General features: G+C 46.9%; 1 protein-coding gene across 1 annotated transcript; it reads right to left on the bottom strand.

Moving 5' to 3' along the window:
• Positions 1-10,979: 10,979 nt before the first annotated feature.
• LOC140904839 (uncharacterized) lies at positions 10,980-12,026 on the bottom strand. The gene has a single exon (XM_078851058.1). The coding sequence runs from the start codon at positions 12,024-12,026 to the stop codon at positions 10,980-10,982; it is 1,047 nt and encodes a 348-aa protein (XP_078707184.1).
• Between the last annotated feature and the right edge of the window lie 1,062 nt (positions 12,027-13,088).

Raw genomic sequence — 13,088 nt, 5'->3', positions numbered from 1 at the left:
AAGTGACTTTACAGCAAAACACCTTAATTTATTCTTCTCTTGCCATTTGAACAAATTGACGGTTTTTCCCTGACTCCCCCATCTTCTACGTGATCTTGGCAAGGGCTTTGGAGACCATATCAAAATCAAAGCTTCCCATTGACTAGGAGCAGAATATGGGCATGTTTCCACTGTGCACTTCGTTGTCCACAAATAGACAGGTGCAAATTCTTGTTCCCCCTTGCTAGCTAGCCTAACCAATGTTGTAACAACAGTAATAGACACTCAGGTTGACCCAAGATGTCAGTTTTCTTGCTGAAACAAAACCAAAAAATCATTTGGGGTCAACCAAATTCTTTCAGCAAATAAAATATTCACTCAAAAAACTTTCATCCCACTCTATATACGAATCTTTGGAAGTAACCATCTCAGCAAAACTGACCATTAGCCTCTTCCATTCCTGAGGGCTAGCTGCTGTCATGTTCTAAGCATAGACGATGGGCCTTTCACCTGTTGGCCACTGGTTTCTACCTTGCTCAGGTAGCTACTGATGAAAGGCAATGTGGTTTAGTGGCAGACCTACTTCTATCCCTCTGTCCAACTAGGCGTGTTTGTTTCACACTGCTTGTAAAAGTACAATCAATGCATTTTGTTGATACCTAAATCTGGGATCAAGATGAAACACTGTGATTGTAAGTCAATGAGAAAAATCTCTGCTGAGTTCGACAGAAGGAAGGTTTTCTCATCAGGTTCTAGCACACGATAAAAGTTCTGAAGGTTCTTAGAGTTTCCAGACACATGGGCCAGAATTTTCAGAAGGTCTCACCCCCACCCCTAGAGCCAGATTTTCAGAAGAACTCAGCTCCCATTTGGGCAATAAACATTTTGGCCAGATTTCAGAAAGGCTCAACACACTGAGGGCTGAGCTATTTTGGAAACAAAAGGTGGTAGAAGTTGTGGGTGCTGGTTGCTTGGCCGTCTGGCCCACCAGGCAGGAGTTTGAGGTTCAACATTACTTTCTCAGAATGGTAGCAATCATCTTTTATTCCCTTAAAAAGGGAGCAGGGAGATGACATATAAAAATCGCTTGTGCTTTAGAAAGTCTCTGGAAGTTGAAAGAGATATGCCATCTCCACCTCCCTGGAAAGTTCACAACAAGTTAAAGAAAACTGTGATTGATAAGTGGCTTGACTAACAGTGACAGGCTGGCCGAGTGGTCTAATGTGTCAAACTCAAGGCTGTGTCTTTCCGTCATTTGTGTTCTGGGCTCCATATGCAGGTGGGCGTTCAAATCCCCTTCCTGACACAATCATTGCCTTCTACATGAGAAATAGCCTCATTTCAACCTCTCCTGTAACATTACAACACCAACTGCTTCGCATTTCTATGCTAGAACTTGGAGGGAATTCAAAAGTGGTGCATTCAGGGCACCTAGTTGAGGTCACGGGTGGTCTAGTTATAAGCAAAGGTTGTTCAGTCCTGTCTGGGAGGGTAAGCTCTGGAGAACACGGATCATCTGAAGATTACTGAGGGGAAGCAGGAACATCTGATCCAGCCAGTGGAGGACAGCCATCTAGAATCCTAAGGAGATATTTTGGCATCTAGGGAGTGAGAAGTAAATCTCAGAACGGAGAGCTGAGGTGGTGCTGATGACTATTTCCTGCGGCTAAGGCTAAATGGGAGCGTGTACATCTAGGAACAAGGAATGTCAGCCACGTATACAGCAACAGTGGGATCTCAGCTAGGAGTCGAAAGGTCTTTTTACCTCTGTATTTGTTGTGCCCACTTCATCCAGTTCTGAGGTCCCCAGTTCAAGAAGGAGGATGAAACATTTGAGAGGAGAAAGAAGAGCCATGAGAAGGATGAAAGGCTTGAAACCCCCGCCTTGCTGTGATAGTCACAAAGAGCTCAGAAAAGGTTTAGGGGATGACGCTCTCACTCCCTAAGTACCTACATGGGGAACAATACTTACAAACAGGCTCTTCAATCTAACAGACAAATGTATAATGTGAGCCAATGGCTGGAAGTGAAGCTAGACATATTCAGATTGGAAATAAGGCATGCTTTCTGAGAGGGAAGGGAATTAACCATTGAAAATCTTACCCAGAGTCCTGGTGGAGTCTCCATTCCTGGAAATTTTCAAATCAAAATTGGATCTATTTTTTTTTAAACGGATCTGTTCTAGTTGAAAAGGAATTCTTCGGGGGCAGGTATCGGGCCCGTGCTAGACAAGAGGTCAGACTGGGTGTTTACGAAGACCCCTTGTGGTTTTAAAATATGGGAAACAAACCCTTAAATGACAAACGCTTTATTCTGTGAATCAAAAGGAAGTGCTTCCCCTGGCTCTTTTTCTCATTTTGTAAACAAGGGCTTGGAATTTCAACTCTCAGTGAAGCTTTGCCTTTAAACTGAATTAGGTGAATTTTCCAGCTCTTGATCCTCTGAGTCTAAGGAAGAATCCCTGAAAAGCAGGTGAGGTTTTAGTTCAGAATTTCATAGGTTAATTTGATGCCATCCAAGAGTGAACACTTCGGTAGGGAACAAGTGAGAATTTGTTGACTGAGAAAAATTCCTGGTGAAAATTGGCAAAGCTGTGGATATTTTTAAACATTCCAGTGAATTTACACATGAAGATACAAACAGAGAGAGAAAGAGAAAATCACACACTGCACAGCCCCTTGTAGGCATTAACAAAAATCAGACCCACACACAAACCCACACAGCACACAGAGAATCAGAGAATCATAGAATAACAGAGTTGGAAGGGACCTCTGGAGGCCATCTAGTCCAACCCCCTGCCCAGAGCAGGACCAATCCCAACTAAATCATCCCAGCCAGCCCAATGCCCCTACTTATACAGCCCAAAATGCCATTGGCCTTTTTGGCAACAAGGGCACACTCTTGACTCATATCCAGCTTCTCGTCCACTGTCATCCCTAGGTCCTTCTCTGCAGAACAGCTGCCTAGCCATTCGGTCCCTAATCTGTAGCGGTGCATTGGATTCTTCTGTCCTAAGTGCAGGACTCTGCACTTGTCCTTGTTGAACCTCATCAGATTTCTTTTGGCCCAATCCTCCAATTTGTCTAGGTCCCTCTGTATCTACCACTCCTCCCAGTTTAGTGTCATCTGCAAACTTGCTGAAGGTGCAATCCACACCATCCTCCAGATCATTAATGAAGATATTGAACAAAACCGGCCCCAGGACCGACCCTTGGGGCAGTCCACTAGATACCGGCTGCCAACTAGACATGGAGCCATTGATCAGTAGACATATGCACATAAGGGAAAGCCACACAAAACATACAGAAAAAGCACACAAGACAAAAGCACAAAAACCACATACCAAAAGAATACGAAGCAAAAAACAATTTGCCTGCAAAAATGAGACACACGCACACAAAACTATGCAAGGCATCCACAGAAATCACACAGGACCCACATGCTCATCAACCTGACAGACAAAAACCACATGAACATATCGAAAGCCAGGCAGGGTTTGAGTCTCACAGCCAAGAGGTAGTGCAGGAAGGTGGTTTAGGGAGCAAAGGTTGAGGGGGAAGTCAGGGGCTCAAGAATCACAGGATGGGCAGTGCTCTGGGCTCTGCTTGATGCCTCCTGACACAGGGTGCAGGTGGAGAATGGAGCCTTGTAGATCTGTGGAATCTGTCCTGCACTCTGCAGAGGAAGAGAACCTGGGTGTCTTCTGAGCCGGAATTGTATTTTCCGACGGGCAAGATGAATGGCAGAAGCCATTGCTTAAAGAAAGCTGATGCTTGAACTCACAACCTCAGCATCTGAGTGGACCAGATCATACGTCTGAGGGAAGGCAGCAGAAGGAGACTGCGCCAATTGGAAGGCATGAGATGCACTGTGCTAGGGTTGGGGGTTCCACGACCACCGCTCCCAAGAGAAGGAGGCGGGTGGTGGTGGTCGGGACTCTCTCCTCAGGGAGACTGAGTCATCTATCTGCCATCCCAACCGGGAAAACCGAGAAGTCTGCTGCTTGCCAGGAGCTAAGATTCGTGATGTGATGGAGAGACTGCCGAGACTCATCAAGCCCTCGGATCGCTACTCCTTCCTGCTTCTCCACATGGGCACCAATGATACTGCCAAGAATGACCTTGAGCGGATCACTGCGGACTACATGGCTCTGGGAAGAAGGATAAAGGAGTTTGAGGTGCAATTGGTCTTCTTGTCCATCCTCCCCGTGGAAGGAAAAGGCCAGGGTAGAGACCGTCGAATTGTGGAAGTCAACGAATGGCTACGCAGGTGGTGTCGGAGAGGCGGCTTTGGATTCTTTGACCATGGGATAGTGTTCCAAGAAGGAGTGCTAGGAAGAGACGGGCTCCACCTTACGAAGAGAGGGAAGAGCATCTTTGCAAGCAGGCTGGCTAACCTAGTGAGGAGGGCTTTAAACTAGGTTCACCAGGGGAAGTAGACCACAGCCCTGAGGTAAGTGGGATACCAGGAGGAAGCACGAGCAGGAGTGCAGGAGAGAGGAGGGCTCCTGCCTCATACTGAGAAAGAGGGGCGATCAGCAGGTTACCTCAAGTGCCTATACATAAATGCACAAAGCCTGGGAAACAAGCAGGGAGAACTGGAAGTCCTGGCAAAGTCAAGGAATTATGATGTGATTGGAATAACAGAGACTTGGTGGGATAACTCACATGACTGGAGTACTGTCACGGATGGATATAAACTGTTCAGGAAGGACAGGGAGGCCAGAAAAAGTGGGGGAGTTGCATTGTATGTAAGGGAGCAGTATGACTGCTCAGAGCTCAAGTATGAAACTGCAGAAAAACCTGAGAGTCTCTGGATTAAGTTTAGAAGCGTGAGCAACAAGGGTGATGTCGTGGTGAGAGTCTCCTATAGACCACCGGACCAGGGGGATGAGGTGGATGAGGCTTTCTTCTGGCAACTCGCAGAAGCTACTAGACCGCACGCCCTGGTTCTCATGGGGGACTTCAATCACCCTCATATCTGTGGGAGAGCAATACAGCGGTGCACAGACAATCCAGGAAGTTTTTGGAGACTGTAGGGGACAATTTCCTGGTGCAAGTGCTGGAGGAACCGACTAGGGGCAGAGCTCTTCTTGACCTGCTGCTCACAAACCGGGAAGAATTAGTAGGGGAAGCAAAAGTGGATGGGAACCTGGGAGGCAGTGACCATGAGATGGTCGAGTTCAGGATCCTGACACAAGGAGGAAAGGAAAGCAGCAGAATACGGACCCTGGACTTCAGAAAAGCAGACTTTGACTCCTTCTGGGAACTGATGGGCAGGATCCCCTGGGAGAATAACATGAGGGGGAAAGGAGTCCAGGAGAGCTCGATGTACTTTACAGAATCCTTATTGTGGTTACAGGGACAAACCATCCCGATGTGTAGAAAGAATAGTAAATATGGCAGGCAACCAGCTAGGCTTAACAGTGAAATCCTTGCTGATCTTAAATACAAAAAAGAGGCTTACAAGAAGTGGAAGATTGGACAAATGACCAGGGATGAGTATAACAATATTGCTCGGGCATGTAGGAATGAAATCAAAAAGGCTAAATCACACCTGGAGTTGTAGCTAGCGAGAGATGTTAAGAGTAACAAGAAGGGTTTCTTCAGGTATGTTGGCAACAAGAAGAAAGCCAAGGAAAGTGTGGGCCCCTTACTGAATGAGGGAGGCAACCTAGTGACAGAGGAGGTGGAAAAAGCTAATGTACTCAATGCTTTTTTTGCCTCTGTCTTCACGAGGTCAGCTCCCAGACTACTGCACTGGGCAGCACAGCATGGGGCGGAGGTGGCAAGCCCTCTGTGGAGAAAGAAGTGGTTCGGGACTATTTAGAAAAGCTGGATGTGCACAAGTCCATGGGTCCGGATGCGTTGCATCCGAGAGTGCTAAAGGAATTGGTGGATGTGATTGCAGAGCCATTGGCCATTATCTTTGAAAACTCATGGCGAACGGGGGAAGTCCTGGATGACTGGAAAAAGGCTAATGTAGTGCCAATCTTTAAAAAAGGGAAGAAGAAGGATCCGGGGAACTACAGGCCAGTCAGTCTCACCTCAGTCCCTGGAAAAATCATGGCGCAGGTCCTCAAGGAATCAATTCTGAAGCACTTCGAGGAGAGGAAAGTGATCAGGAACAGTCAGCATGGATTCACCAAGGGAAAGTCATGCCTGACTAATCTAATTGCTTTTTATGATGAGATAAGTGGTTCTGTGGATGAAGGGAAAGCAGTAGACGTGTTATTAATTGACTTTAGCAAAGCTTTTGACACGGTCTCCCACAGTATGCTTGTCAGCAAGTTAAAGAATTATGAGCTGGATGGATGCACTACAAGGTGGGTAGAAAGTTGGCTAGATTGTCAGGCTCAACGGGTAGTGATCAATGGCTCCATGTCTAGTTAGCAGCCGGTATCTAGCGGAGTGCCCCAAGGGTCGGTCCTGGGGCCAGTTTTGTTCAATATCTTCATAAATGATCTGGAGGATGGTGTGGATTGCACTCTCAGCAAGTTTGCGGATGACACTAAACTGGGAGGAGAGGTAGATACGCTGGAGGGTAGGGTAGGATACAAAGGGCCCTAGACAAATTGGAGGATTGGGCCAAAAGAAATCTGAGGAGGTTCAACAAAGGACAAGTGCAGAGTCCTGCACTTAGGATGGAAGAATCCAATGTACCGCTACAAACTAGGGACCGAATGGCTCGGCAGCAGTTCTGCAGAGAAGGACCTAGGGGTGACAGTGGATGAGAAGCTGGAGATGAGTCAACAGTGTGCCCTTGTTGCCAAGAAGGCCAATGGCATTTTGGGCTGTATAAGTAGGGGAATTGCCAGCAGATCGAGGGATGTGATCGTTCCCCTCTATTCGACATTGGTGAGGCCTCATCTGGAGTACTGTGTCCAGTTTTGGGCCCCACACTACAAGAAGGATGTGGAGAAATTGGAGAGAGTCCAGTGAAGGGAAACAAAAATGATTCAGGGTCTGGAACACATGCCTTATGAGGAGAGGCTGAGGGAACTGGGATTGTTTAGTCTACGGAAGAGAAGAATGAGGGGGGATGTCATAGCTGCTTTGAACTAAATGAAGGTGGATCCAAAGAGGACAGATCTAGACTATTCTCAGTGACAGCAGATGACAGGACAAGGAGTAATGGTCAAGTTGCAGTGGGGGAGATTTAGCTTGGATATTAGGAGAAACTTTTTCACTAGGAGGGTGGTGAAACACTGGAATGGGTTACCTCGGGAGGTGGTGGAATCTCCTTCCTTAGAAGTTTTTAAGATCAGGCTTGACAAAGCCCTGGCTGGGATGATTTAGTTGGGGATTGGTCCTCCTCTGGGCAGGGGGTTGGACTAGATACCTCCTGAGGTCCCTTCCAACCCCGATATCCTAGGATTCTATGATCATTTGGCCAACAACATGCAGCAAAGCACCCAACTCAGTTGCATGAATGCTCTATAAGCCACTCCTCAATTATACAGAGACACCAGCATATCTCCCCAGCTCTCAGCCTTGCACCTCAGAAATGTACCATCTTACACGACTCATGGCCTTCTCTTGAAAAGTGTAAGCTCATTAATTAGTTCGCCACTTCATCAAAAATAAAGGGGACATGCACCAGCCTTTGTCATGTGAGCAACTTTCCCAAACACTTTGGACAAACTCAGGAGTAAGTATAAAATATTAAAATAAGTTTATTAACTACAGAAAGTTAGATTTTAACTGAGTCTAACTGTTGGTCACAGAGGTCAAAAGTGGTTACATAACAAATGAAAACAGACTCCCAGTCTAAACTCTAATTTGAATATACTAAGCAAGAATTGGATCAAACAGCTTTTCTCACTCACTGGTTGCTCCAGGCAATGTTGAGTTCTTAATACACAGACTGAATTCCCTCTCAGCCTGGGACCAATCTCCGCAGTTGAAATTCTGAGTCTTCCAGACAATCTTCCAGGTGTTGAGATTGGGGAAGAGATAGGCCATGTGGGGGTGTCTTTGACTCTCATACATATTTTTTCTCCAGCTGCTAGGTAGATTCTTGCCATGATGCTGGGGTTAGTTAGCCCCCAATATGGAGCAGCAGTTTGCCTCCTGCACCGTGTGGTAGGCGTGTCACAGCTCCTTGACTTTGACCCCACAGGGCAGTGTGTCCCTGTCATGGCCCCTTTCTATCATGCATCATGAAATCTGCGTGCGCACCTCGGGAGTTACACCGCAGAAAGCTGCTTTCCTGTGCAGAAACTTGCCCGTGTAGACAAGGCCGCAGAGGGCTTACATAAGAACGCACGACAGGTCATAGACTGGGTCAGATCAATGGTCCGTCAAGCCCAGTGTGCTACCTGAGAGCGACCAGTGCCAGATGCATTGGAGGGAAAGAACAGAACAGGCTTGTTGACCTGCAAGGTGAGGGTCTTTCACCTTTATATTTAACTTCATTGTTGTCGATTCCTACTTATCCTATATCTAACTACCCCTCCTCTGAGGTCTCTGGGCAAATCAGGTGCGAACCACTCCTTTGACACAGACGTGTCCCAATCCAGCTGAACTGAGGCAGAATTTGGGCCAATGTCAGTTTGGAAAAGGCCTGCTTCACCCAGCAGGTTTCTCAAAGTATCCGTTGCTGTGAACCGCATGTCATGTGGATGTGCGAACTCCAAAGATAGCAAACATGAAAAAAAAAACGCAAAGCCGGTTCTGAGGTTTTCAGAGCCAGGCCTGAGGGTTAAAGAGCTGTGCTCAAAAGGACAAGTGTCTCAGCAGCTATAAAAAGAACTAGTTGCAAAAACAAAACAAAAATTACATGGAAAAAAAACAACCAAACAACAACCACCCAGAAAAGCTCCTATCACTCGCCCATCACCATTGTAGATCTTGACATCTCCTGCCTAATGTGACATCTTTGTTTTGCGAAGAAGAGCCCTGGGGAACTCCTGCGAACTCCAAAGATAGCAAACATGAACAAAAAAACGCAAAGCCGGTTCTGAGGTTTCCAGAGCCAGGCCTGAGGGTTAAAGAGCTGTGCTCAAAAGGACAAGCGTCTCAGCAGCTATAAAAAGAACTAGTTGCAAAAACAAAACAAAAATTACATGGGAAAAAAACAACCAAACAACAACCACCCAGAAAAGCTCCCATCACTCGCCCATCACCATTGTAGATCTTGACATCTCCTGCCTAATGTGACATCTTTGCTTTGCGAACAAGAGCCCTGGGGAACTCTCTGGCTCACCTGTGTGGGTGGAAGGGGTCTCACACTACGTGGGAAGGCTGCATCATGAGAAAAACCACCTGTGCTCTACTTTCACACTTTCTAATCTTTCAGAGTAGCAGGAGGCGGAAAAGTGAGACACATGCATTAGACTCAAGAGCAAAACTAAGAGACCAAACCACAGACTCTGGACTCAGCATTCATGTATCCTGCAGTCTGAACTTGGAATCTGTTACATTCCCTCATTGGCTACCATCATTTAACCAACACGGAAGTGCTTCTTGTCCAGCAAGGCAGTCAGTTTGGGACCCATAGGCATGGCATGGCTCTGAAGGAATCAGCTGTTTCTCTCTGTGCTTCAGGAAACTTGGGATCCAAATGGTAAAAGACAGTTGTTCCCAGTTTCATCATGGCATCCTTTAGAAGTGTGAGCAATTCTAAAAACAGTTTACCTTGGCCACAGGTCACCATAGCGTCCATCTCTGGGGTGAAAATCAACCACTAAAACCTCTCATTTCTACCTGAGTTCTTGTCAAATCTTTGACCTTAGTTGTAGCAATTTTACACGGCTCTGGCGTAGAATTCTTCACCAACCACACGACATACCAGTAGCGATACTGAGGTAGAACTCCCCCAAATATGCCCTTTTGTTTCTTTAATCTGGTGGCACAGATTTAAATAAGGGACTAAATTCAGGTGCGCCTTAGAATCCCTCTAAGACACCAAATGTCAGGTATCTACTCAAAATGGGTGTCTTTCTGCAGCTCTATCACATTCCTCATGGATGTCAGTTCCTACACATTTACAGCATCTGCCAGGAGTGAGCTGAACAGAAATGTCACTTCCATTTTTCCCATCTCTACCTAGGAAGGGATTGCATTTCCCAAATAAGAGGCAACATGCACCTGATTAGGAAGGGAAGATCTTCAGGAGCAACCTCCTGCAGGGCATGGGCCACAACTGCTTTGGGAGGCAAATGAATGGGTCTTTTGCTTAGTTCCAAATCATTTACTAGAGAATCCTCTTCCCAGCCCCTTCGGGAAATATTGACCTTACCAATTGAAGAACAGGGGGATAGAGATGGTGATGGAGAATCCCTCTGATTTACCCTATGTTCTTCTGTTGTTACAGAGGGGAAAAGACATTTTTCCCTATCCCTTCTCTATTCCTGCTCTTTGTTATCTTCAATATATTTTAAGGGAGGAAAACGGGAGTAAAAATATCTGCCTTCAGGAAAACCTGAAGCAACAGCGCTCTGATGAACTGTGACAACTGGGAATGAAACAATATGTTCCTGGTGGGGGAACTTGATGACTAACAATTGTTTTTAAATGGGGGAACAGTATAACTGTGATGCTCAGGCTTTGTTTAGACTAGGACATGTGATGGAGTTTAGGTCAGGTCAAGGGGAAAGCTAATGCCAACCACTGCACCTCGGCTGCATCTGCACGACAACTGTAATTGTCTTTTAACACCAAGATCACTAACTTGAGCAGCCAACGCCATGTACAGTCCTAGTGGATGTAAGGCACGAGTGGTTTTTGCCTCAGTGTAGCTTGTTGGGAACAAACCTCTCTCCCCCACCTGGAGCTGATGAACATTCCTGGCTGGAGGGACACACGCTCCTTCGACCCAAAAGGAAAGGAGTTGATAGAAAACATCACAGGACTGACCCCAAAGAAGGGTGAGCTGCAAAAGGCAGGAGCAGGCAACTCATCTGGGGGAGCTGAGTAACCACGGTGAAGATGGGGCACAGATCACTAAGTGGGAATTAGCAAATGTGATTTAAAAGAAAAAAATACCTTTGGCCAGCCCTAGTCAAGGCATTTGTTACAGATCACTCCCATGTGGATTTTCTGATGTCTAATGAGGTTTGAGCTCTGATTGAAGCTTTTCCCACACTCAGAGCATGTGTAGGGCCTCTCCCCGGTGTGGATTCGCTGATGTGAGAGGAGGGATGAACTGTCAATGAAGTGCTTCCCACACTCAGGGCATTCATAAGGTTTCTCACCCGTGTGGATTTTCCGATGTGTAATAAGGTGTGAGCTCTGCTTGAAGTGTTTCCCACACTCAGGGCATCCATAAGGCTTCTCACCTGTGTGGATTCTTCTATGTGTGGTCAGTACAGAGCTCCGATTAAAGCTTTTCCCGCACTCAGAGCACATGTAGGGGGTCTCTCCTGTGTGCGTTCTCTGATGTGTGATTAGGGTAGAGCTCTGATTGAAACTTTTCCCGCACTCAGAGCATATGTAGGGCCTCTCACCGCTGTGGATTCGCTGATGTCTGATGAGGTTTGAGCTCTGATTGAAGCTTTTCCCACACTCAGAGCATGTGTAGGGCCTCTCCCCGGTGTGGATTCGCTGATGTGAGAGGAGGGATGAACTGTCAATGAAGTGCTTCCCACACTCAGGGCATTCATAAGGTTTCTCACCCGTGTGGATTTTCCGATGTGTAATAAGGTGTGAGCTCTGCTTGAAGTGTTTCCCACACTCAGGGCATCCGTAAGGTTTCTCACCCGTGTGGATTTTCCGATGTCTAATAAGGTCTGAGCTCCGATTGAAGTGTTTCCCACACTCAGGGCATCCATAAGGTTTCTCACCCGTGTGGATTTGCCGATGTCTAATAAGGTGTGAGCTCTGCTTGAAGTGTTTCCCACACTCAGGGCATCCATAAGGTTTCTCACCCGTGTGGATTTTCCAATGTGTAATAAGGTGTGAGCTCTGCTTGAAGTGTTTCCCACACTCAGGGCATCCGTAAGGTTTCTCACCCGTGTGGATTCTCTGATGTGTGAGAAGGTCCGAGCTCCCTTTGAAGCTTTTCCCACACTCGAGGCATGTGTAGCGTGTTCCTTCCAAGTTCATTCTCTCACGTGTAATAAGGTCTGACTGGCTACCGAAGTTTTCCTCTGGCCTCTGCTGACTCTCACAGGCTTTTGTTTTTTCTGGGCGTGCACAGCTCCCAGAATCATTCCCTTTGGACCTTCCTGACAACATGCCATGGGCTTCTACTCGCTCAGCATCTTCCTGCTGGGGTTCCTCCTCGTTTTCACTCACCATCCCAACACCTGACGGGAGACCGAGAGAATCCAGACGTAAGTCTCTGCCTGCGCCAGAGAGAAAGGAAATCTCAGAGAGAAGAATGGAAAAAGGGATGAAGGAACCAAAATGTGTACAGGACAGATCAAACCTATCAGGAGCTGATTTTCCCTTCAACCTTCCCCAGAGGAGAGAAAGGAAGGGATCAGTTCTGGGTCCGTATCTCAGAAGAAATCTCAGGGGACAGCGAGATTGGGGAGGGACCTGCTGCTAGTTGTCAGTCAGGATAGGTGGGAAGCCATGAGTGACCTCTGCCTAACGATTCTACATCTGCAGGGAACAATCCTGAACTTGGAGAGCTCACAAGCTCTTTGTAGGGCATCCCAAATGTTTCCTGTATTCACCGACAGTTTTGGGGTTGGTTTAACCAATGCCTCACCTATGCAGGGAGCTCTCGGGAGCACTTTTTTCTTAGAGCCATGAAGGTCTGGGACGCACGACTCCTCCCCTCGTTCCAGCTGCGAGATCACATCAGTTCTGGAAACTGGAAACCCTGCTCAAGGCAAAGAAAACAAGGGAGGTCAGTGGAATTTGTGGGATACTTGTCACAAAGAATATTCCATGCTTTTAAGCCCAGCTCACTTTTAAGTAGTAACGTCCCAAGGCCGGCTTCCTTGGCTCAAAGTGCCAGGAGATGATTATTATAAATCATATTCATTACCTTACTGCCTAAGGGCCAACTAACAGTGGGTCCTCATTTTGCTAGGCACAGTACAAACCGAGAAGCATTGATGGCCCGTGCCCTGAAGAAGTTACAATCTAAATAGACAAGGCAGACACAGAATGGGGGAAGGGGTAGAACCCACCAGCAGAGTGAACTCCGTGAAG

Source organism: Lepidochelys kempii, unplaced genomic scaffold (genome assembly GCF_965140285.1).
Source record: "Lepidochelys kempii isolate rLepKem1 unplaced genomic scaffold, rLepKem1.hap1 scaffold_29, whole genome shotgun sequence".
In the NCBI taxonomy this organism is placed as follows: Eukaryota; Metazoa; Chordata; order Testudines; family Cheloniidae; genus Lepidochelys; species Lepidochelys kempii.
Note: the sequence above shows the minus strand (reverse complement) of the source record. Positions and strands in the feature narration are given on the sequence as shown.